Source organism: Rhineura floridana, chromosome 22 (assembly GCF_030035675.1).
Source record: "Rhineura floridana isolate rRhiFlo1 chromosome 22, rRhiFlo1.hap2, whole genome shotgun sequence".
Lineage (NCBI taxonomy): Eukaryota > Metazoa > Chordata > Lepidosauria > Squamata > Rhineuridae > Rhineura > Rhineura floridana.
The window spans coordinates 12,083,633-12,108,172 of NC_084501.1; the positions used below are offsets into that span (position 1 = coordinate 12,083,633).

Consider the following 24,540-nt stretch of genomic DNA (forward strand, 5'->3'; position numbering starts at 1 on the left):
GCTCAGAGTCTCCCTTCCCTGGGATGGGAGAGGAAGACAATTCCCCTTCCCCAGAGGCAGAAAGAGAAAAGTCTCCTTCTCCGGAGCCTGCAACGGACAATCGTGACGTAGAGGATATGGAACTATCCGACGTGGAGGAGGATGCTCCAAAGATTATCGGTACGTTGTCCGGAGAGGGGTGGGGAAAGCCCTTGAGATGTAGGTAATTGCTGCAGGGGCTTCACTGCAGCCGAGCAGATTTGCAAAGGGCAACACTTGCCTTTACCATTCCAAGATGCCTTGTCCCATTTCAAGATAGAGGCGGGAGTTGGGGAGGGATCCATGAAGAAAAGGCACACACGCAAGTGCTAAATGCACAAACCGCCCCACCTGGACAAAAGGCAGAGGAATTGTATTCCATAGCAGTGGTGTTTTGCTTTGGGATTACGCTGCTGGTCTTCTGCGCTCTCTTTCGCATGTCCGCAGAGGAACGTAGGGATCTGCCTAATCCCGAGTCAGGCCATTGGTCTCTCTAGGCCAGTGTTCTCTGTGCTGACTGGCAGCAGCTCTCCGTGGTTTCAGACAGGGACTCTTCCCAAGCCGTATTTGGAGGGATTGAACAGCTGGTGTAGCACAATGGGGAGGGGAGCCTGGCTGGGAGTCCAGAGTCTGTGAGTTCAAATCCCCGCTTGTGTCTCCTGGGTTTCAGGGGCCAGCTAAAGATCACCCCCACAGGGAGTGGCTCAGGGGTTACGTGGGCAAGCTGCACAGTCCCCAGGAGCCCAGTTGCCCCCCAGCTGGCAGTTGCGGACAAGGCAGGGGCTGGCTTGTGCAGCGGTGGCAAGCTGAGCGGGCCCTGGCCAGCTGGGGAGGACTAGCCTCAGAGGGAGACAATGGGAAACCCCTCTGCATACCACTTGCCACGAAATCCCTATTCATAGGGTCACCATAAGTCAGGATTGACTTGAAGGCAGCCCATTTCCACTTTGGCGGTTGAGCCTGGGACCTTCTGCATGCCAAGCGTTGCTCTATCACCGAGCTACGGCTCTTTCCCCAGGTCCCCTTTCAGATAGCCTTAAGGAGGGTCGCTGTTTGATCTCTAGACAGTGGAAGTCCTTTATGACCAGTGCTTCCCGTTTATAAAGAGTGCAGCCAAGGTTCAAATGGAAATGTATGGATGATCTATACGTCACCTTTTTTTTTTGTCGAAGAGGACTTAAAAGAGTCCAACAAACTATAAGTCCCAAAGAGCGCAGACACCTCCACAGAGTCATTATGGGTGGTGATACCTGGTCCCAAGAGTAACTGAGTACTGGGGACATAGTATTGTCCTGTTGACCAAAATGCTCAGGCAGATCTCGAGACGGAGAATGAGACTGGGGAAGCATCCAAAAGGGGAAATGCTTTAGTAATAGGTGACTTCAGTTATTCTCATGCAGGCTAGGTGCATGTGTATTCCAGCCGTGGCAAAGAGGTAACATTTCTAAATAGCCTAAATGAGCGTGCCTTAGATCAGTTGGTCATGCAACAGAGCAGAGGCAACCTGGATGGCGATCTAGACTTAATCTTAAGTGTTGCCCAAGGCCTGGTGCGAGGTGTTAGTGTTGAATCAGTTGGGAACGGTTACCATAGTGCTTATCAAATTCAACGTATGTGTAAGTGGGCAGTTGCCAAGAAGATCAACCCTAGTCATATTTGATTTCCAAAAGAGGAGACTTCCCAAAAATGAGGGGATTAGTAAAAAAGAAGTTGACAGGCAAAGCCAGGAGGATAAAATCTCTCCGAAATGCTTGGGGATTGTTCAAAATGGCAATAACAGAAGCTCCACTAGAATGTATACCGCAGGTCAGAAAAGGTACCACCAGGACCAAGGGGATGCCAGTGTGGTTAATGAGCAGAGTCAGGGCAGTTATAGAAGGCACAAAGGTTTCCTTCAAGAAATGGAAGTCTTGTCCAAGGAGGAGAATAAAAGGGAATGCAAGCAAAAGAAATGCAAGTGGGCGGTAAGGCAGGGCCAGCAGAAAAGCAAGAGGCGAGTAAAGGAGTAGCTTTGGATGATGAGGGAGTCAGTGGTGTGTTAAAGGAGGAAAGGATTTTTCAGAGAAGCTGAATGCATTATTGGCCTCTCTCTTCCCCCAACCTGGTGCCCTCCAGATGTTTGGCCGTCGGCTCCCATGTCCCAGCCAGCACAGGTAGCCCGGAACAAAACATCTGGCAGGTATAAGTTTGGGCAAAGCTGGAGTGGACTGTGTGAGGCCCTCTCCTCACTGCCCCCTTGTGTCTTTTTGAACCAGTGGAAGAACGGAAAGAGAAGCCGGCTGCTTTGACACCAGGCCCTCCAAAGATGATGGAAAGTGTCCCGAAAATGTCTCCTTCAACGACTCCAGCAGCTGCAGCACCGCCGCAGCCGCAGCCGCCAGCAGCAGCAACCGCCACCACCACCACTGTGGGTGTGGCAACGGTGGCTCCGACCCCTGTCACCCCTCCCACCCCGAAGCCAGCCACCCCAGTGCCGCCCCTTCCCCAGTCTCCTGCGCTCGCATTGCCGAACCTTGCCAACGTGGATTTGGCCAAGATCAGCTCCATTCTCAGCAGTTTAACGTCAGTTATGAAGAACACAGGTGAGGATGTCGCATAACAACTGTCGATTTGGCTCTTGGGCGGGGAGGTCTTTGTTTGAAGAGGGATGAAGAGAGAAATTCTGCAGTCTGTATACATTACGCAGATTGGGCCTATTTTCTCCTCATGCAACTCTCTGCTTTTATTGTTTTCTCAGTGTGTGGGAGGGGCAAGACTGGATATCGTATTCAGCCACCCTTCTGCTATAGATCGCTGTTGTATGTTTCTGGCCCACTTTTTCATGCATGCCCATGAGAGCTAGAAACTTGCGAGTTTTTTTTTTTTTTAAAGAAAGGAAAACTAAGACTCTTGGGAAACGGAATTCTGCACCCAGTGCTGCTGCTTTGGGTTTTCTTTACTTCCAACGAAACCGCAGCCCAACTCTGCTCTCCTGCACTTGGCACTACCTCGTTCGTGTTAAGTGGTGTGTGAGCTTCTTTAATTTGGAGCTTTTGTGGGTGTAAGACGTGGTTCTTTCCTGGCTTGGGAAGTATAACGATTCCTTAGTTCAGGGACAGAGAACCTGTGGCCTTCCAAACTCCCATAATCTCAGACCATCAGCCATGGTGGCTACTGGGAGTTGCAGTCCAGTAACATCGTTGAGGGAGGGTTGTCACAGGTTTCCCACACCTGCCTTTTAGCTATGATACTGTTGATTGCCAGTCCTGCAAAAAAAAAAAATGTTGTATTTCTGGAGCAACCAGAAGAAAGTTTGCTGTAGTCTTGGTTGCTGTAGATCAGGGATGGAGAGCCTGCGGCCTTCCAGCCCACATCAGCCCCAACCAGCCTGGCCAGTGGTCAGGAATGATGATGCAAGTTATATTCCAGCAAGCTCTGGGCCCACATAGCTTTGTTTTCACATTTGGGGAGGGTCCTTATTGACGGGGAGGGACTATTTTGAAAAACGTTACACATGTAACACTAAACCATGACTTAGCATTCCATGCACAAGGTGGAACAAGGCCAAGCAAAGCCTCAGCCTCATGAGCGTCCTCCTCCTCCTGAGAATGACGTCACCAGCACCCACTTTCGGCTCCACTGAATCCTGGCTCAGCATCATGTATGAAGCGATGGTTATGGTTTAAAACAAACTCTGGATACTTCTAAACATGATCTCATATTCACCCACAAAGCTGGGCCAGGATTCTGTGAAACTGGAAGCAAACATTAGAATCGTGAGGCTTTGCTCGGGCTCATTCTAGCTCATGCTTGTAACACTAAACCATGGTTTAGTGTTGCATTCATCTCCAGACCATATGCCAAATCTGGTAACTGCCCTGCACCATCCCTCATCCCCCCTGCTCCTCAATCCCCTTGGGTTCCTTTTTGCTTCTTGTGAGGCCTTAAACTTCATGTCCAAAGGTTAGCCTTCTGCCTGGAGGCTTCTGTACATTTCCAAGTTGTTAAAATGTTTTCTTCCCTCCCTCAGGTGTCAGCCCTGCTTCGAGACCATCCCCTGGCACCCCAACGAGCCCAACGACTCTTATGAGCAGCTTGAAGACTCCAGTTACAGGCCCTCTGTCTGCACCTCCAAATCCCTTGGCAAATATCCTCTCCAAAGTGGAGATCACGCCCGAGAGCATCCTCTCGGTTCTCTCCAAGACCCAGAGCCAGGCTTCACCAGGCTTGCAAGGTAAACGGTGGTGGTGACAGGGCCAGTAATCAGGTTAGCCATCTTGAGTCAGCTACAAGGATAAATGGGGAGCTCACTTGCTGGAATTGATGTTCTTAATTTACCTACTTGGCTGTCACAGCTTGCTCCCTGAAGAACAGCCTCTGGCCAGGATTTCTTCATTATCCTTCTGGGGAAATACTTATTTAGGGTGATTTCATACTCAGAGTAGACCTATTGAAATAAATGGACCTAAGTTAGTCATGTTGATTGATTTCAGTGGGCCTGCTCTGGGTTGGACACACTTTGGATATAACTTATCAAAATCAATGTGTGGCTTCCTAGCCACTCAACGAAACAGCAGAATACTCTGATAAAAACAGTTAGAGAAGATCACGGTTCCGGTTTGCCTTGAATTCTAAAAGATTTTTTTTTTAAAAAAAGAGCTAGTGTGTTAGCTGAAAGACTGCTTTTCTGGAAACAGTTCCCATTGCTGTCCCCCGATACCTGACTAAAATGTTCCTCTTCCACCTCAGGTTTGTCCTCGTTCCTTCAAAGTGTGGCTGGAAACACAGCCCAGCCCCCTGAGATGGCATCCCAGAGTACATCGGCATCGCCAGCCAACACAACAGCTTCTTCCATAAAGGGAAGGAACATTTCATCCAACACTCAGCCCTTTGTGCCCCAGAGTTTGAGTTATTCTCCAAATTCCTCCTCCTCAGCCGAGGTTTCTTCCACGTCCGTCAATAAGGTTCCCTCTGGTCATAGTGCAGGGCTCTCCAGTTCCAGTTTCAAACCTCCCACCAATTCCTTAGGGTTTACCAGCTCCCATAGCGGAAGCCCTTCCCTTCGGCCTGTTGAGAGCCCGGCGAGCCAGTCTTCTGAGCTCATGGAGGCCAAGCTGGAGTTAGAGCCTCCTTCTCCCAGTCTGGAGATGAAGATACACAACTTCCTGAAGGGAAACCCAGGTTTCAGTGGCTTAAACCTGAACATCCCCATTTTGAGCAGCTTAGGGTCTGCCACTGTGCCCCCCGAAACCCATTCGTCATCATCATCGGATTTCAACCGTGGGCCCACAAGCACTTCCATGGACAGCATCGACGGGACTCCTGTCCGCGATGAGCGGAGCGGGACGCCTACTCAGGATGAGATGATGGACAAGCCCTCCTCCAGCAACGTGGACACCATGTCACTGCTGTCAAAGATCATCAGCCCCGGCTCTTCTACCCCAAGTAGTACAAGATCACCTCTTCAGAGCAGAGATGACAGCTATCCCCAAGAACTGTCTAACTCGGTGTATAGGTCATTCGGCCTAAGCCGAGATTCCCCAGCTGGTATGTACAAGCAGTCCTCCGATGGGATAGAATTACCTTCCTCCTTAATGGATTCCCCGCAGGAGAAGTTCTACCCGGACACCTCATTCCAAGAGGATGAAGATTATCGTGACTTCGATTACTCTGGCCCTCCGCCCTCTGCCTTGGTAAACTTGGAGAAGCAGCCGGCAAAATCAATCCTGAAGTCCGGGAAGCTCTCTGACCCATCGGACTACCAACCCGTTCTGTCAAGTTACAGTCAAAGAGCTTCGAGGTTTGGTCTGAAGTCTGCTTTTCCTCAGTCCATGAGAGCTCTCCACGACCAGAGTGAAAGCTGCGACCCATTGTCCTCACCCAGAATGTACGGAAGCTACAACTTGCGGGGAAATGACTCTGGCTCAGATGCATCTCCTACGCCAAGCAAGAACGACGTCTTTTTCCCACCGGATTCTAATCACAATAGCTTGTCCAAATCCATGCCTCAGAAACAGTATCCAGATTCCCCTCATTTGGTTCCACACAGGTCACTCTTCTCCCCACAGAATGCGCTCATGGCCCCAGCCAGTAGACTCCCTGCGGCCAATGCAGATAAGCCTGTCGTGTCTTCCATCTCGGCCACTTCAACCATCGAGTTTAAGAACATGCTTAAAAACGCATCGCGCAAGCCCTCCGATGAGAACAAGCATTTTAGCCAGGTTGCTAAAGGAGGTGCCAGTGATGGCGCGGGCCTCTCCAGCCTCAGCCAAGCAGGGATTTCTGCAGGAGGAGAGCAGCAGAAGCAGCAAGAAGAGCACTACCGGATCGAGACCAGGGTGTCGTCGTCTTGCTTAGACTTGCCTGACAGCACCGAGGAGAAGGGAGCCCCCATTGAAACACTGGGTTACCACAATGCTTCTAGTAGGGGCATGTCTGGGGAGCCCATTCAGACAGTAGAGTCCATAAGAGTTCTTGGGAAAGGGAATAGAGGACATGGGCGAGAGACCACCAGAGCAGGGTGGTTTGAGTTGAGCAATGCAGGTAGTACCTTTGATAACGGTCCTTCAAGCGTAACAGAGATGTCTACCATGGGCGCTGGTGGCGGCGGCGGCGTACCTGGTTTCCAGACCCAGTACAAAGACCGCGTGCCCCCATTTCAGGAGAACGTCAACAACTTCAGAGCCGGTGGCTTCACCGCCACCTTCGACCGCCACGTACCACCGCCTCCCTTAGAGCACGGGGCATCATTCCCAAGGGACCAAATGGGGCCGCCTCCCACGGGGCCTCCGTCTCTTCCTCCAAAGGATCTTGGCGGCCTTTTCTCTCGGGACCATTCGGTCCCACCACCACGGATGCCGTCAGTGGATCACACCAGCCCTTTCTCGAAGGAAGCGTCCTCCCCACTTACCTTGCCCCATGGCGTCCCTCCTCCCCCGCCTTCTTCCTTGGAGCGCAGCGGAGTGCCGTTCCCCACCCAGCCGCCCCCTCCTCTCCCCGGGGAACATGGCAGCGGTCCATTTTCCAGCCCACCACCACCTCCCGGGGATCTCGGCCTCCCATTCCCGGCGCCACCTCTCGCTGCCGAGCACCAGAGCGCCTTGGCTGTCCACCAAGGAACGATGAAAGAGCATTTTAACATACAGTCAGGAGCATCTCGGGACCAAGTGGCCCAGGCTCAGCGTGACCACGGTGGCCAGTCCCTTGGTCGGGCTCGAGAGAACGTAGGCCTAGCAGCCCTTTCAAGAGATCCGCTGGGGCCAGCCCTTAACATCGGCTCCTCTGTCCCCTCTCACCGGGACGGCACAAACCGAGGTGGGCTGGGGGTTAGGATGCAGAGGCCAGATTTCCGGCCTAGGGAGTTGTTCTTAAACAGAGACCCCTTCAACAGCTTAAAAAGGCCTCGGCCCCCTTTTGCCAGAGGCCCTCCCTTCTTCGCACCAAAACGCCCCTTCTTCCCCCCCAGGTACTGAATGAAGGTGTTCCAGAACTTTCTAGAGAGCAGCGGAAGTGACGTGTTCACTTTCATTTTATTTTTAATACTTTTTTCCCCTAAAGGGCCCCACAACTTTTTTTCCCGTTGTCAATTAAGGTATGTTCTCTATTACTACATATATATACACACACACACACTTTCTTTTGTTCTGTTGGTTTGGAGGTTTTTCTTTTTAGTTGTTGCCCTAAATTTGGGGGGGGAGGAAGGTTTTTGTGTTTGTTTTTTTGCCAGAATAATTTAAAAACTAATCTTAAGTTGGTTGTTGATAATAAACACTTTTCAGTTCATCAGAAGTGGGGCTTTTTAAAATTTTCTTCCTTTCTTTTTCTTTTGAGCCAATATGTAGCAAACCGGGACTCCCCTAGAATCAAAATGGGAGTTAGGGAAAGATCCTTTTTTACCAAATACATTTTGGAAGAGAAAAGGTCCTGAGAATTCAAAATCTGCCTTTCTTGCTGCCAACTTTAACCCTTCCTGTCCCTCTTTTCTCCTCCCCCCCAATTACTCTTTGTCCCTGCCTGCACCCTTCTTCAGCGGCACATGCTTTTTCTCTGTCCATTTGAGTTGAGTAAACCGTTAGGAAAAGGAGGGGAAGCGCCTTCTCTGTGCAGCTGCTAATCCATCCCCCTTCTTTCTTTTTTGCTGTCCTTTTAGGTTCTTTAAAGTTCCCACATACTTCTTGGATGGGCCTGGGGGGGGGGAAGAGGAGAAACCCATGAAAGAATAATTTGAGGATTTTTAAATTGATTATCTGGGGCTAGGTTATACCTGATTCAGGATGGAACATCAGCAAGCCCCTTCACTGTGTATACAGCTGGCTGAGGCTTAAGGCTTGCTTGACCTTGAGGGGTGCAAAGAGATTGCTATAGAGTCATGGGTATGGGGGTGTGCGGGTGTGTGTGTGTGTACAGCCTGCATTATCCCCTCCTTCCTGAAGCCACCTATCAATTGCTTGACAAGAGCCAAAAGGCTGCTCTCCCCCTCTCCCCCAATTATATATAAGCCTTATTGTGGGCTGGACTTGGCCTGTGACTTGACAAGCTGCGTACCTCTAAACTCAAAACAGAGTCGCAAGTCAGGCTCTTCTTGCCTCCTGGTTTTTCTGAACCCCTCTTTGCACAAATAGCAAGCCTTGTGCTCTTGCAAGGAGGTCTAGCCGGTCACCAAAACGGTTTGGTGTCTACAGTTAATGTGTAGCATTTTTATACAGGGCATCCCTGCCTAAACACACACACACGTGTATGCATTTTGGCGTAGTCAATTTTCACATTCCTTGATCGCATTCCACAGACAGAGGCCCCGTCTGATACTATGTGAAGCTTGCTTCTGCCCGTTCAGGCTTTCCTCCCCTAAAAAGCAACCTCAGGAACTGAGATGAACTCATGTTACGAGATGAAATGGCCCCAGATTCTCTTCTCTCTGCCCCTCCTTCCGGCTTCCTATTTTCCCTTCATTTGCTTCCTTGTATTTCTCTCAACACAGCTGTGGGCATAGAAAAATTTTCTGCAAAAACTGGAATTCTCTAAATAACCGCATTTTTCTTTTCCTTTAAGGCAACGGGAAAGTTGTACTGAAAAAACAACTTTGGAATATTCTGATGTTTTGTGCATTTAAAATAATATTCCATAGCTTGCGTGTGCACAAGTCTTTTTTTAAAAAATACATAGCATGGATGTTTTTTATATATCAGGTAGATTTGGAAAGTCCTGGGGTTGTGAAGAGGTGTTTTTTTAACCTGACAATCTTAAAATGTTGGGGGTTTTTTCTTTTCTTTTTTAAGGTTAAACCCAACACCCTCCTCGGGTGATGTCCACTTCCCCTAATTTTCAGTTCTGTTCTCTGAAACATTAATTTTGGCAAATGGTGAACCCCACAGAGGTTGACTCTCAAAGACATTCAGATTCTGGTGTTCTGATTTTTTCTAAGGCAGGAGGGATGATCACCACTGCGCTCCCTGTTTATGTTTGTGTGGCCAGTTCTTGAGCAAACCTCTAGCAGGAAGCAGAAAGGTTGATTTAAATTCTCTCCCAAGCTGATTTAATTGGCACGACGTCTCCCAAGGATCCCTGGGAACTGCTGGCTTGTGAGTGCTAGAGCATGAACACCCCTCCCTGAATTTGAAATTCCCAAAGGTCCTTGCGGGTGGCAGGGCCCACAGCTTAACCTTGCAATTTGTGAGCCTAGTTTTTACCCAGCTGTTATATCTCAAATGGTACCTGTCATACAGAACAAACATAGTTTCCCTTGCAACATGAAGAAAGCCAACACTGGCTAATTTGTACAACTCTCTTTCTTAATTGCATGACTTCTGGTGTCACTCTGGATAAGTGTTTACTCTTGATAAGTCTTTAGACATCTGGGAAGTTTTGTTTTTCCACCTAAGAGAAACATCACTTATGCTATGCTGTATATAAGCCCAATGGGTTAATCTGCTGGAGAGCTCTCCTGCACAAAACAAGCTCATTTGGGTGGGGTTTGCACAGGTGAGCTTTCTGGTGGATCGTGCCCTGAGCCAGCATCGATTTTTTTCCTTGTTTCTTAAGGCAGGCTTCACAAATTCGCAAAGAGATTTAAAACAATATTGAAACATAGTGAAGATGGTTTGGTGTTGGTGGCCACGTGGTGGTTTTTGTTAGGTTATTTTTTTTCCTTGCTAGGATAAAGAATGTGAAACTTCTTGTTTCTGCTGCTCTCTCCCCCTGTGGCGATTGCGTTGATCCTTTTTAAAAACTGAAAAGTCTGGAGGAAGGTAACTAAGAGTTAACCGCTGCTCAGATTGCCACACAATAATAGGAATCAGAGGGTGCCATTTGGGTGCCTTGCAGGAAAAGGAAAGCAACTTGTAAGAGGGACAAAATATTTTAATGGTAAAAGCGCCATCTCTTTCCCTCCTCCTCTTTTTACATATATATAAATATACACACACACATATACCTGATTTTGTGGTTTTACTTTAAAATGTTAACAGTTAACAATGTACATATGTGTGTGTAAAGAATTTAAAGCAAGTTAGGTTGTTGGACAGGAAGGCTTTCCCTGTCTTTGGTTCCCCCCCTCCCCCTTTTCTCTTTGCTGTTACTTTTTGTATTTCGCCCGGTAAGAGAGAAACAAAATGAAAAGAAATAAAAATGTATTTTTTAAGGAAAACATTATACTCTCTCTCATGAAGGACAGACTTTCCTAGGAGAGGAAGGAAGGCAAAAGCCCACAGACGTGCTTTCCAGCTGTTCTAGAAACATGGAGGGCGGGGTGTGCGTGTGTCGAAAGTGTCCCGCTGGTGCAACCCACTCCTCATTCACACTCAAAGAGCAGCTCTTGTTTATAGAGTTGTTTGGAAACCCACCCCAGATTTCTTAGTGTACATATTATCCAGAGCGATTCCCCTCAGATACACATTTTGGCATTCCTAGGGGAAATACTTGCATAGCAGAGGGAAATAAGTGTATTTAGTTCTTGCTTGCAAAGGGTTGGGCACTTGGCACATTCACAGAGTCTTTCTTTTTGCCCACCAAGTGGCGGTTGGGAAACCTGAGCAGGTGCTGCCTTTGTACTGCCCATGCTGAGGGTGCTACCATTTGGGGGACAGACGCCCCGCCACCCACCGCAATACACCTAGAGGTGGGCGGCTGGGCTGCCGTTTGGAATACGCTGTGTAAATAATTGATGTGCTTTTTATTTTGGTTTGTTTGTGTGTGCGTGTGCTTGTTTTTTTTAAAAAAAAAGTTTGATCATTTGTTGATTTGGTTTTATTTTTCAAGCGTTTCCTTGTGTGGGAGTTGGCTTGGGGGATGGGGGTCTGAGGACACATAATGTGCATTGGGCAACAGCAAACATCCTACAGACCATCTTCTCAATTGTGTATATTAACCCAATTTAATAAAATAACCTAGTTTGAATGTTTTATATATATATATATATATCTTCTTGTCAATAAGGCCTCTTTTAGTGTGCAATAGGTGCATAAGTTTGAGAACGCAAAGGGGACCCACCACCAACCCGTCCCTGCCTTGCTTTGCAATCTGGAGTTGCTTCAACGTCGACCAAGTGGGGCCCAGTGGAGGTCAGAGTTGCCTGCCGTTGAATGGAGGGGGGAAGAGCAGTGCCGGTGGGAGAACCACGGTCCAGTTTTCCAAAAGTCCTGCAAGCTCCCTTTTGAGGACGTCTGACTGTTGCCTTTCATTTATGCATATATCCAAAGCTTAAAAACACAATTGAAGCAGTGTGGGTTTTTTGAGGTTGTCCCTTTCACCTGTCCTCCCTCCGTCCCTCCCTCACCTTATTTTTGTATTGTATACTAATAAAGTGTTCTTGACTTGTTGTGGCCTCCATTTATAGGAGAAAGGAGATGCAATCCTCTTCCTTCCTTTCACATGCTTCGATTTGGATTCCTGCATTGAGCAGGGGGTTGGAGTGGATGGCCTTATAGGCTCCTTCCAACTCTACTATTCTGTGATTCCCCCTCCCGTGCTTTCAGAGGAGAGCACTCCTCCGTCGAGCCCTGCAAGAGTGGTGTGTGAGCCCAGTGTCTCCTGTGTGGTTTATTCTTCAAGACAGCTTATGAGTAAACTTTTAATTTTACTTTAGGGGAAAAATGGGATTGTACATGTTAGCCATTCCTGACCTGTAGAAGATTCTGGAAAAAATGGAAATGTTTTTCGCCAAATATTTGGGCAAGTTCATTTGCCTCTGTCGTTCCTCCCCTCCCGTTTCTTTCTTGCTTATAGAATGCTACAGCTTTTTTGGATTCCTGCAATGAGCCAGGGGTTGGACTCGGTGGCCTTTTAGGCCCCTTCCAACTCTTACTATTCTATGATTCTAAAAAAACTGTTGAACTGAAGAGTTTGGTACCTGGATAGTGTTTTTTTTAAAAAACAAAAAACTGGAAGGGGCTAGAACCCGATTTTTCCTACTTTATAGTCTTGCTGGACCAACAGGCATTTTAAAACAGCTAGCTATGGTTTCAAACCTGGGGCCCAATGGTCTTTTGAAAGCTGCAGCACAAATCTGAGTACATTTTTCGTAAATGAGCGTAGTTACAACATGGCAAGCTCTTGGAATGGGATCGACCTGCCCCAGTTGAACTTAAAAACTGTTAATGTGATGTAGCATTGCTTCCTTATGCTGTACGTCTCCCCTAATTTGCAATTAAGAGTTTTCTTCCAGCTGGAGATACGGGGGGGGGGCTGCAAAAAATGGCTGCCACGTTGCATGTCTGCCTGTGCCCACATTCTTAGGCAGTGGCTGCTGATCAGTGTGTCATGGCTGTTTACCAGTGTGTTTCTTTGGGAGGGGGGGGATTGGTTACCTATGTGCTTTTTTTGGAGGGTGGAGGGCGTAATTTAATCTGCCTGATGTCTGTTGTGTAGGCATTCTGAGCAAATATGCAGCAGTTGTCGCAGAACATGCAAAGCTTTTAAAGGTCCAGCACACAAGAGTTAAGGATGCCAGAAGGAGCCCTCCCGGATCAGCCTGAAGGCTCCTCTAGTCTAACATCCTGGTCTCATAGTGGCCAACCAGACATTCATGAGAAGCCCATGGTAGCCATTGATAGCTTTATCCTTCATGAGTTAGAGTTAAATGGAGAAGTGATTCAACACATCACAGTTGGTAAAACTGCAGTGGGGCTTTCCGTTTATGCCGCCCCCAGTGAAGTGAAATCGTCAGACGTCTGCCGTTGTGCCTCAGTCTTAGTTGACTGCCTTTCATCTAGTTTGTGCTGCAAGATTCTCCCTCCCAAGCGCCCATCCAAACAAGTGTTTGTTTGGAAGTGACCCCTTTCCCTTGTGCCAGTGTGAGTAGAACTGTCACCTGGTACCAGAGTCCTCTCTGTGCAAGTCTGCTGGGGGGGAGGAGATGCCTTTCAAATGGCAGTGACAGGTTTAAATGGGAGATGGGAGAGCGTTAAGTATATGAGCTGAGACGTGTCCTCTTTCTCACCAGATGGGTAGCAGGTGGACAGTCAACTGGTTGAGCAGTGACCTGCCCTCACTAGCAATGGCACCTGTTTGAAATACTCCCCAACACATGCCCTCTTAGGATCTGTGGTGGCCAAAAAAATACTGTGGGTTGATTTAATCCATGGGAAGAGTACAGACATGCCCACCATTGTAGGGGAGATTTGGACTGTAGAACGCCTATTAACTGCCTGCGTTTGGGTCGTGTTGATTTTAAGTTATTGTGCAAACCAAATAGTATTTCTGCAACCAAAAGTCACCCATTAGTGAATGCCTCTAAACGAAAGGAATTCTTCTCATTCCCAAACTTTGCTTCAGCAGTAGAGGCCTGAACTTTGCAAACTACCCCTGGCAGTGCAACCTCTTCCATTCCTGTCTTTTTGATACTGTTTTTAAGGGATCTTCTGCTGGTTGTACCCAAGTGTTCATGACTGTGCCAAAGCTTGGGGTGGGCATCACTAGGGCAGCGCCCTTGGCTGCATGTGTATGGAGGACAGCACCCTTCTTTGTGTGCCCAGGAAACCAGAAGGTTACCTGGGAGTTGGTTAGAAGCTTGTGTATGAGGCTGATGGAGGAATGGTGAGTCACGGAGACAACAGACCCATCCATGGAGGGCTGGCCAAGTGGGAAATTTTCCTGATTGAAAAAGAATTCTGCCCATTGTGGTGCAGTTTAGTGGGATGAGGTTTGTCTACAGGGCTCCCTTTTTCCCTCTTGAAGGGTGAGCAGTTTGGTCCATCCCAATGACCCTCTATTAATGCTGTTGAACAGGGTTGAAACTTTGCCCTTAATGCATTCTAAGTACTACGTGCCCTCTGATCTCAGGCCTTGTTTTCTAAAAATGCAAGGGAAGATGTCTATTTTTTTAAGGGCTGTAGCTCAGTGGTAGAGCACTGCTGCTGTCTAAATCGGCCCTTTATCCAGAACCATGAGGACTGGAATCTTATTATGTCAACGGCTGTAGCTCAGTGATAGAGCTTCTGCTTTGCATGCCGTAGGTCCCAAGTTCAAGACCCGGCATTCTCCAAGTAAAACAGAATGCCCTTTAAAATCCTGGAGAGCTGTTACCACTGCCGTAACTAGTCAGCATAGGCAATACTGAGCTACGTGGACTGACCTAGTATACAGCAACTTCCTACTTAAAAGCCATTTTTTAAAATCTAAAGGCTGCAATCCAATACACACCTGGGAGTAAGTCCTATTGAACCGATTGGAGCTTACTTCTGAGTAGACATGGATTGCAGCCTAAGTCTGTAGCTCTGTGCCCACTTACTTGGGCCTAAACTTAATGGGGCTGACTTCAGAGTAGACCTGCATAGGATTGCGTTGTAGAATGTTCAAATGCAATGCAAAGCAAGGTGGTCTCACTTGTTACTTAGGACCTTTTCCTGAACTGACAAGGAGAAACAACGACCCTCTGGGAAACTTGAACACTTTGGGGTGTTACTAAGAAGGTGCTATTCCGCAGTATTTTTAAAGCTCTCTAGAAGAAAGATCAGGCGCTCAAAGGGGTGCTCAGTTGCATATTGAATGCACAGCAGCCTTCCCCAACCTGGTGCCCTCCAGTTTTGGACTGCGACTCCCATTGGCCCCCAGGCAGGGCCACTTAGCAGGTGAATCTACTACAGAATCCCCAAACGTTTTCACTCCGCTTTGTTCACAGGGAAAGGTACAAGGCAGAGAGAAGATTATAGCATGCATTTGCAGTGCACTTAAAATTTTGTTGGGGGGTTTCCCTCGGGGGGGGGGTTGTGCCATGGTGGCACAAATCTCTCGGCCGTGATTGGTTTGGCTGCTCCCTGTCATACAAGGGCCTGTTGTTGCTATTGGTCAAGTTTCTCCTGCTAGCCATTGGCGTGAGATGCTCTGAATCCTAGGGCAATGGAAGGCCTTGGGAAATGAGAGAGCGGTTGTGGGAGGCAGGCAGCCAGAGGGAAGGTCTTGGAATGGGTAAACTGGGAAATAAATGGGCAGTTACGATGGTGTGACATTCATGCAGTGTGATTGCTCTGTGAAGGTTCTTTTATCCTTTTTGCGCTCCCAAGCCATCGCTTGATGCTGATTAAGCTAAGCTTCGTTGACTGGAGTGGTGAAAATGGGTTGAGTGAGATCTCCTTTGAGCTGTGATTGTGGGGAGTGGCTTTGCTGAGCGCATGGAATGGGTTGTGAACTCTGCTCATGTGATGGACCAATTTGTGGTCAGAAGTCCGTAATTTGCACTTGCAGGTCCAAGTGTGTGTGGCATCCCCACCTAGGGACCCCGGGACTCCTTTGTGGCAGATGCACTTATGCCTCTTTCGAGAGCTAGGCCTGTTCCATGTGCTTGATTAGACCTGGGTTGTGGTAGAGCAGATCTCTTCATGTGCATGGTGTTACAAATGAGGTGTGCAGCCACATTCCCTTTTTGAAGAAGCATGGATAGTGCAAACCCAGCATCTGCACCATACAGGACATTATGTCTGTGCTCCCCCACCTAAAATCAGGTCACCAATCTCAAGAATTTCCTTGAAAGGGAACCATACTAGCCTGGGCAGCTTTGATCCTGTTTGTAAGCATGTAGCTCACATGCACCCTCCGCCTAGATCTCGATTCATGTTCTCAACATGCTCTTTTTGATCATCTCAGTGGAGGGTTTTTAAAGGCTTTCTATAAGATTGGCTGCTCTGTACAGCATTATTTCTCTCTGCCTGCTTTTGTAGTTTCTGTTCGTGTGTGTGGTTTTTTGTTTGTAATATTTACCATCTCTCTTCCCAGAGTGATTGCATCTGATTATTTTGCTGAGGTAACAACCCAGTTAGCAATTTCAGTGTCTGTTTTGCTAACATACTGTAGCAGCTCCAGTTGTAACTTGGTCTTCAGTGATGGGAGACCCTCCAGTTATTGCTGAACTCAGCCTCCCATTGTCGCCCTTGACCATTGGCCATGCTGGCTGCCCAGGGCTGATGGGAGTTGGGAGTCCAGCAATGTCTGGAGGGCCACAGATGTTCCCCACCTAGTTGGAAGGTGGCTTTAAACTAGCAGGCTCCAGCATGTGGTCTCTTTCTAGCTGTGTGTTAGGAATTCATTCCTAGACCTGGCTTGGGGAGAGAGGGTGCCTCTGTAATTCTTGCTGGCCCATCCTTTCTTGAAGTAAGGGTTAGAAGTAAGCTGCATTTTGAAAAGGACCATTTAGATTTTTTTTTTATCCTGAAAGGACTGGAAAAGCCAAAAGGTCAGCCATAAACCACTTTTTTTGGGGGGGGGGGAAGAGACGACACGCAGAATCTCCTAGAGTGAATCACACACATCTTCAGTTAAAAGAGTAACAGGATGCTGCCTTATACTAAGTCAGCCCATTGGCCCTTCTAGCTTAGTATTGTTGACATTGACTGGAAGCAGTTCTCGTGTCTGAGGCAGGAGTCTTTCCATGCCCTGCTTGGAGATGCCATGGGGGATTGAACCTGGGACCTTTTGTGTGCAAATCTATGAATGATCCTTGAGTTTGAAGGCCTTGGAGAGTTGCTGCCAGTCGGAGCAGATGGTACCATTCTAAGTGAACCAGGAGAATGACTTGGTATAATGCAGCTCAGGACACAAAAGAGCAGGATTCTTGGGAAAGTTTAAAGGCTTGGAATTGGATATATTCATGATTGCATTTCCCCCCAAGCCTGCTAAACGTGGTTGGTCAGAGGCAAGGCCGGGGGGGGGGGGAGAAGTCTCAGGAAGGCTTAACAAAAATCTATTATTTATGTTTATTTAAAACATGTACAGCTAATTACACAGTTTTAAATGAAGCATTTTTATGGTATGGGGTGGAAATTCAACAGGTGCAGCGTTTCCCTATCACGTGTATCCATTAAGGGAAAAGCTGGCTTGTTTGGAATTTCTGCCTGTTGTACCGAAATTTGTGTTATAGGATTTTTTTTTTCTGAATGAGGGGCATGCATGCAATTCTCTTCACAGTGTTGTCATAATTCTTTTGCAGCTGTGCCGTATATGCTAATATTCAGTCCTAAGCGTCGCTTGCTATCGTTAGGTCCATGCCTGCTGGGTTGCCAGCTTTTCAATTGACCCCTGTAGCTGCGCAGCTTGACACGCACAGAGCTCAGCACGGTGGAGAGTGCTGATCGCCTGCATGCAGCGGGGAAAGCCTTTGCACCTTTGCTCACTGCGCAGCCGGCTTGCTTGTTAAAGGGCACAGGAGCAGAGCAGTTCGTGGTCAGTTGGCAACCACAGATGGAGTCTTCAAAAGCCAGCTTTGCAGGAGCTGTAAAAGACGCCTTTGCATATATGTATTTTTTTCTCCGTCCTGCTTGCCACGTTGTAAAGTGGGGCTGTTTCTCTTGCAAAACAAAAAGCAGGCGGAACGTCACCTCCCCGGGTCTTTGTTGCAGGAGGGGAAGGCGGGGGTGGAGGACAGTGCCTTCCAAGGGGAGGAAGTCCATTGGCCAGCGGAGCAACCAATTGGCACTCTCTTCCTCTTTGCAAGGGCGGGCCAATCAGCGCGCAAAGGAGCTGCCCCGCCCACGCAGGCTGCTCCTGGCGGGGATGCCCATGGTGGGCTTCTCGCAAAAGGTGCAATTGTGCAGCAGGGACCCCGACGGCATCCCCCACGTGAGAACGGAGGCGTTGACACGGGTTTTCTGAAAGATGAAGGTCCTCTGGCCCTGGAGGAAGGTCTGGGCTGGGAAGAGCCATCTCTGCAGGTTGTACAGGGTCTGTGCATAATTTTTTAAAAACATATACATTTGGTCTGTGCAAACATACCTTCCTCTCCTTCGCTCCTCCTTTTTGGAATCCTTGCTTTCTCTCTCGTTGCGCCTTGGCTTGTAAAGCTGCAGCCTCTCATCTCCAGGGCTCCTGTGCTTTTTCTGTCCAGCAGCGGGAATTCAACAGGGGAGGCCTTCTTCAAAGCAGTAGAGCTTTTAGGTGCTTGTAAATGAGGAAGGCAAGGCTAAGCTGCCCTGGACTTGGCTGTTCTTTTTGCTTTCAGTTTTGTGTCTGTTGGTCCTTAGAGGCTGTGGGTGTTGGAAGGTATGTAGTGGTGCCTGAATTGGAGAGGTCCAGAACTGATCTGTCTCTGCCCTTGGTCCAGGGAAGCTCGTTGCAAGTCATATAACAATAATGAAGGCTCTCCAAACAGGCATGATAACCTTTCCCCATACCTTTAGGAATGAAGGCATATATGGCTGCTCCTCTGACCACCTTTATAGATGATAATCTGGTCTCCCCACACCTAATTATTATTATTATTAAATTTACATCCCCCCCTTCCTCCTAGTAGAAGCCCAGGGCAACAATAAAAACACTAAAAACATAGCAACAGGCATTAAAATATACTAAAATAAAACATCTTCAAAAACATATTAAAACAAAACATCTTCAAAAACAGCTTTAAAAAAACAGCTTTGCAAACATCTTAAAAAGCAGTTCCAGCACAGATGCAGACTGGGATAAGGTCTCTGCTTTAAAGGCTTGTTGAAAGAGGAAGGTCTTCAGTAGGCGTTGAAAAGATAACAGAGGTAGTGCCTGTCTAACATTCAAGGGGAGGGAATTCCAAAGAGTCTATACCACTGCACTAAAGGTCCACTTCCTATGTTGTGCGGAACGGACCTCCTGATGAGATGGTATCAGATTAAAGATTATTCCTTTATAATGACGCTCCCATATACCTAATTTCCAAAGCTGGCCATGCTAGATAAGTGTGAGAAGTAAATACATGAACCATCTAAATGGCTGAAGGCGCTTCTGTGGTATCCCTGTATGAGTCTGTGCATCCCTCAGAGATAGCCTCTGTCAGTCTCCGTTAATGTTTTCTTCATCTTGCATTGTTTGTTCTTAGGAAACTGTCTTATATTGAATCAAACCATTGGTCCATCCAGCTCAGTACTGTCTACACTGACTGGCAGCGCAGACAGGGAGTCTCTCCTAGCCTTGCCTAGAGATGCCAGCTATATTGAATATGGGACCTTTTGCGTGCAAGACAGATGCTCTACCACTGAGCTGCTGCCATTCCCCAAGTGCACCTGATGCCTGACCTTGAGTGCCTGACTGAGTTGCAGTTCTGTGTGTGTGTGCGCTTATCAGGATCTGGGCTCAGAGCATTGATTTATGTAGAAATGCAGGCTAGGGGTGTGTGTGTACACACTTCTCTCTAGGTTGGTGGTTGTCACATTGTCATGCTCCTAAGATGTCATAAAAGTGAATTTAGATTTAACCCGGGTGGGGAAAGAGATTTCTGGGAGAACTCTGCTCTGAGGCCTTGTTTCTCTTCTCATTCTCAGCAAACATCACCATGTCCCCCAACCACTTAATTTTTTTAAAAAAAACTTCTTTACTTCTCCCATCCTTCCCCAACAAAACCCTATAGCACCCAGAGTGTTTTTCAATTCTGTAACAAATATTACATTGCTAAAATTGCTAGTCATCTTCTCTTTTCACATGGGTCTTGACATTCTGCATTTTGAATGTGGCCTTTTTCCTAAGCTGAGGGCAAAATGTGTGGTGGTTTACCTTCCTTCATGTTTTCTCCTTTAGGCAGGCACCCTTCCTTCCCACGTCTCTGAGCGCTTAGCATTTTACGAGAAGCTAAAAGCCGCCGTGATGGAACAATATGCCGAACGAACCCGAAAAGAGAGCCATCCAATTCGGATTTTCCTGCCAAATGGCAAAGAAGTAGATGGAGAGGCCTGGGTGACCACACCATATCAGGTGGCCCTGCAGCTCAGGTGGTTTTCAACTTTTATTTTGTGCTTGCTCCCTGCAGATTGGTTTTCTCTTGAGCGTTGTTTTTTTTAAGCAAAATTTTTAAGTGAAGGAGGCTGGTTGGCAGCTGTGAGGGCTGCAGACAGAAACTCGCAACTGCAAGATTTGAGATCCTGCCTTTGTAAGGCTAAAACACCCTCCCTTGTGGGAGACGGGCGATTTGAAGTTTCTTGAGATGCTCAGAGATGCTCTAGTGTGTTTGGAGATGTGGAGATGCGGGCCGCAGAGCGTGGGTGGAGAGTCACCAAAGAGTTTGCCAAATTTAGAGAGCAACTGCAGGTAGCTTGGGTAAAGCTAGCCCGATCATATGATCTTTCTTCGCCCCCTGTTGCTGCCAGTGTGTTCAAGAGGAGAATGCCATGCTGAGCCCAGATATGGCAATTACCTCTCTGTCTCTCTACTCCAGGGATGGGCAACCTCTGCCCCTCCAGATGTTGCTGGAATACAACTCCCATCTTCCCTGCCCACACTGGCTGCAGTGGCTCATGGGTGTTGGAATCCACCAATATCTGGAAAGCCAAAGGTTCCACATCCTGGATCTACCCAAACACACTCCTCTCGTGGATACTGGTGGCGCTCTTGAGGAATACACTTTGCATTAGGCAGAGCAACTAAACAGCACCAAAGAGTGAGCCCTGTGTGTGTAAATCTTTACCTTTTCCTTGAGTATAATCACACTGAAGCTCTAGACTTAAGAAAATTAGAGGCCTTGTTTGCTATAGGAAATACATGCTTGATAGAGAAGGGTTCTAGTTCTAACTAGGTTGGAGGTGTAAAGGGGCCATGTCTGGTCTTTGTCCTCATGCTGCAGGGGAGACAGTGGGGAGATTATTATTATTATTATTATTATTATTTATTGCATTTGTATACCGCCCCATAGCCGAAGCTCTCTGGGCGGTTTACAACAATTAAAAAGGTTAAAAACAAATATACAAATTTAAAAACACATTTTTAAAAAGCAATTTAAAAACACATGCTAAAATGCCTGGGAGAAGAGGAAAGTCTTGACCTGGTGCCGATAAGATAACAGTGTTGGCGCCAGGCACACCTCGTCAGAAAAATCATTCCATAATTTGGGGGCCACCACTGAGAAGGCCCTGTCCCTTGTTGCCAGCCTCCGAGCTTCCCTCTGAGTAGGCACCCAGAGGAGGGCCTTGGATGTTGAGCGTAGTGTATGGGTAGGTTTGTGTCGGGAGAGGCGTTCCATCAGGTATTGTGGTCCCAAGCCATGTAAGGCTTTATAAGTTAAAACCAACACCTTGAATCGAGCTCGAGATGTCTTCTCTCCCAAGAGAGAGCGAAGAAGAAAGAGGAACCAGAGATGAGGTTAGCAACTCTAAGAATATCAGTTTACACAGTGAAGTATAGGTCAGCCCAGAGAGGAGAGACAGCCTAGGAATCTTCGAGGTCCCTTCTCTATCTGTTGTAACCCCATGCAAAGCTGCCAAGTTTTGAGTGGCCTTCCAACACTTCCAACGCTTTGGATCAGGTATAAGGAACTAGTTTCCCTTCAGTTGTTGCTGGAGTCCAACTCCCAGCGACCAGACCAGCCTCTTGTCAGGGATGTTGACAGGAGTTGTAGCCCATCAATGCCCATCACCCTAGAAGGAAACACTTGCAATTCTCTATCCCTCTCATCCGAATCTTGGCTGCAGTCCTAAATGTGCTTACCAGGGAGTAAGCCATGCTGGAGACAGTAGGACTTCTTTCAGAGTAAACCTGCTTAGGTTTGCGCTTTGTGTGAAATTTGTTTTGCAATTCCTGCAGTTGTGCTGTGCAGCTGCGGAGATGGTTAGTGGGCCCTGGGGAATCCAACTTCCTGCGAATTGCAGCTTTCCATTTTTAAAAAAATGGCAAGGAAGAGTAAGTTTCTGGTCCTTAAAGATGTATGCTTGAGACAGATGGTGGCAATGCTTGGTGAAATCACTCTTGGCCGTTTCCCAACACTACCAGAGAGGGAGAGGGGATCGTTCTTTTATCTTTGCAGTCTTTCTCTGTCGGGAAGGGCCTTAACTCAGTGGCAGAGCATCTGCTTTGCATGCGGTAATTCCCAGGTTCAATCTGCCGCCCTGGGCTCCTGCTGGGAGGAAGGGCAGGATATAAACCAAATAATAATAATCTCCAGAGAGATCCTGTCTGAAACCTTAGAGAGCCACTGCCAGTCAGCATAGATGATACTAAGCTAGATGGACCAATTGTCTGTCTTGGCTAATTGAAGGCAGCTCCTTCTGTTCCTATTTAAACCAGCCCTTCATTCAGAACCATGAGGACTGGAATTTTACTTTTAATTTTAAGGGAAGGGCCATAGCGTGTCATCTGCTTGGCCTGCAGAAGGTCCCAGGTTCAGCCCCTGACAGCATCTCCAAGTAGGGCTGGGAAAGACTCCTGGTGTGAAACCCTGGAGAGCTGCTGCCAGCCAGTGTGGGGAATACTGTGCTAAGTGGGCAGATGGCCTGGCTCAATATAAGGCGGCTTCCTCTGTTCCAACTTCGTCTCCTTTTGGGTGACCTTTACACCTTTTCTTTTAACCATTTTATGCACACCGCTGAGAAACTCTTCATATTAAGCGGTATATGAACACCAAAAATGAAAACCCAATCTGTTTCCTCTTGTTCTTGTTCCCAATCCAATGGGTTCTAATATATCCTCTCCGGGTTGCATCTTCCAGCCAGAGACTGGCGAAGGGCACCGTGGCAGCGCGAGTGAACGGGAGCCTCCATGACCTGGGTCGCCCACTGGAGACCGATGCCACCTTGGAATTTGTGGGTTTCGATTCTCAGGATGGGCAGGCGGTGAGTATTTTGCTGGTGCTCATTTGGCAGGTGGGGAAGCGCAGCTGCTGAATCTCAGCTAGTGTGGAGCAAGCGAGCAAAGAAAAAAGGCTTTGCTCTCTCCAAATACCTAACCACCCCTCTCCCCGAATCTCTCTTGGCCAGCTCTTCTGGCACTCCAGTGCCCATGTTCTAGGGGGTGCCGCTGAGCGTTTCTACAGCGCCCACCTGTGTCATGGGCCCAGCACCGAAAATGGCTTCTTCTATGACATGTATTTGGATGAGGAAAGGTAAGCTGGAAGGGTGATGGTGGGAGTGGTTTGCAGCCACAGCTTTGGGGGCAATGTTTACTCTTTTTTTTAAGCGTTTCTGCCCTGCTCCTCTGCCAAAAAAAGGGCTTATACATCCCAAGAATAGGACAGTCCTTGCCCTTGTGCATGCAATCGAAAAGATACGACATGAAAGGAAAAGGGATTGGGAGGGAGAAGGAAAACAACAGGTGCAGGCTCTAGTTTTTAAAAGTTACAGAGTTCTGTAAATGACCAGCTGGAATGGAAAAAGTTCACAGAGTTGGAGCCAAAAGTTGCTGGCCTCTCTGCTGACCCACCGGAGAACCCCTGTGTTCCCTTTCTAAAATAAAACATTGGAGAAAGGCTGTAGCTCAGTGGTTAGAGCATCTGCTTGTATGCCAAATGTCCCAGGTTCAGTCCCCAATGGCATCTCCAGGCAGGGCTGGGAAAAGCCTCCTTGCCTGAAACCCTGGAGGGCTGCTGCCAGTCAGTGTCGACAATACCAAGCTCGGTCTTACTTAATATAAGGCAGCCTCCTAGGTTTCTGTTAAGCAAAAACATTGCAAGTGAGCCTCTACATTTTGTTTATATAATTTATAATTTATATAAATTACATGAATTTATTATAGCAGTTTATATAAAACAACAAAACACATTGTGTTATTTTATATGCCCACACCTCCCTCCACTCCCCAAACAGGAGCAGATGTGATCTAACAACAATCCTGTTTGGGGAGTGGAGGGAGGTGTGGGCATATAAAATAACACAATGCGTTTTGTTGTTTTATATAAATTGCTATAATAAATTATATAATATCATATGTATTCTATAGTTTTTTTAATTGTAGTATCACGGATTCTTTTATTTCTTAAATATTTGTGTTTTATTGTGTTCCATTGAATTCAATATGTAATAAAATGCAATAATTAAAAGAAGCAGCTGAATATCAGTATACATGTTTAGTGCAGCGAACACACCATCTCCCGTCTTCAACCACAAATCCACAGCCCACGCAGACCACCTGAATGAAGCTCGCGGGCCACAGTTGGGGATCCCTTGGCCTTGTAGGATTCCCTCCGCCCTTGGGTGGGTGATCTATCTTTAACTGTCCACTAGATGTCCTCATTGGTTAAGAAACCATTTGGACACATTTTTTTAGCTGCTTAAACCTGGGGTGGATTTTGGTTGGTTAGGTCTGTGCACGACACATATGCCACGTACTGAGAAATTTTGCTACTTGTTTTTAAACTTCTTTCAGAATCTCCCGGATGATTTTATGTCTGGATTG

The 24,540-nt window shown here is 47.5% G+C and overlaps 2 protein-coding genes across 2 annotated transcripts in view; both read left to right on the plus strand.

Annotated features, from left to right (window-relative positions):
• The window catches only part of RPRD2 (regulation of nuclear pre-mRNA domain containing 2), a 43,995-nt gene extending 32,186 nt beyond the window's left edge, over positions 1-11,809 (plus strand). The window contains 5 exon segments of the mRNA XM_061606780.1: positions 1-159; positions 2,274-2,600; positions 4,028-4,231; positions 4,747-7,431; positions 7,434-11,809. The exon segment at positions 1-159 is cut by the window's left edge and continues 127 nt beyond it. Of these exon segments, the coding sequence (XP_061462764.1) occupies positions 1-159; positions 2,274-2,600; positions 4,028-4,231; positions 4,747-7,431; positions 7,434-7,510 (3,452 nt within the window). The 3' untranslated portion in view covers positions 7,511-11,809.
• A 6,182-nt stretch (positions 11,810-17,991) lies between these two features.
• Positions 17,992-24,540, plus strand: part of TARS2 (threonyl-tRNA synthetase 2, mitochondrial) — a 28,255-nt gene continuing 21,706 nt past the window's right edge. Inside the window, exons 1-4 of the mRNA XM_061605804.1 lie at positions 17,992-18,141; positions 19,963-20,153; positions 22,859-22,982; positions 23,127-23,251. Coding sequence (XP_061461788.1) covers positions 18,076-18,141; positions 19,963-20,153; positions 22,859-22,982; positions 23,127-23,251 — 506 coding nt within the window. The 5' untranslated portion in view covers positions 17,992-18,075. The remainder of the gene's footprint in view (positions 18,142-19,962; positions 20,154-22,858; positions 22,983-23,126; positions 23,252-24,540) is intronic.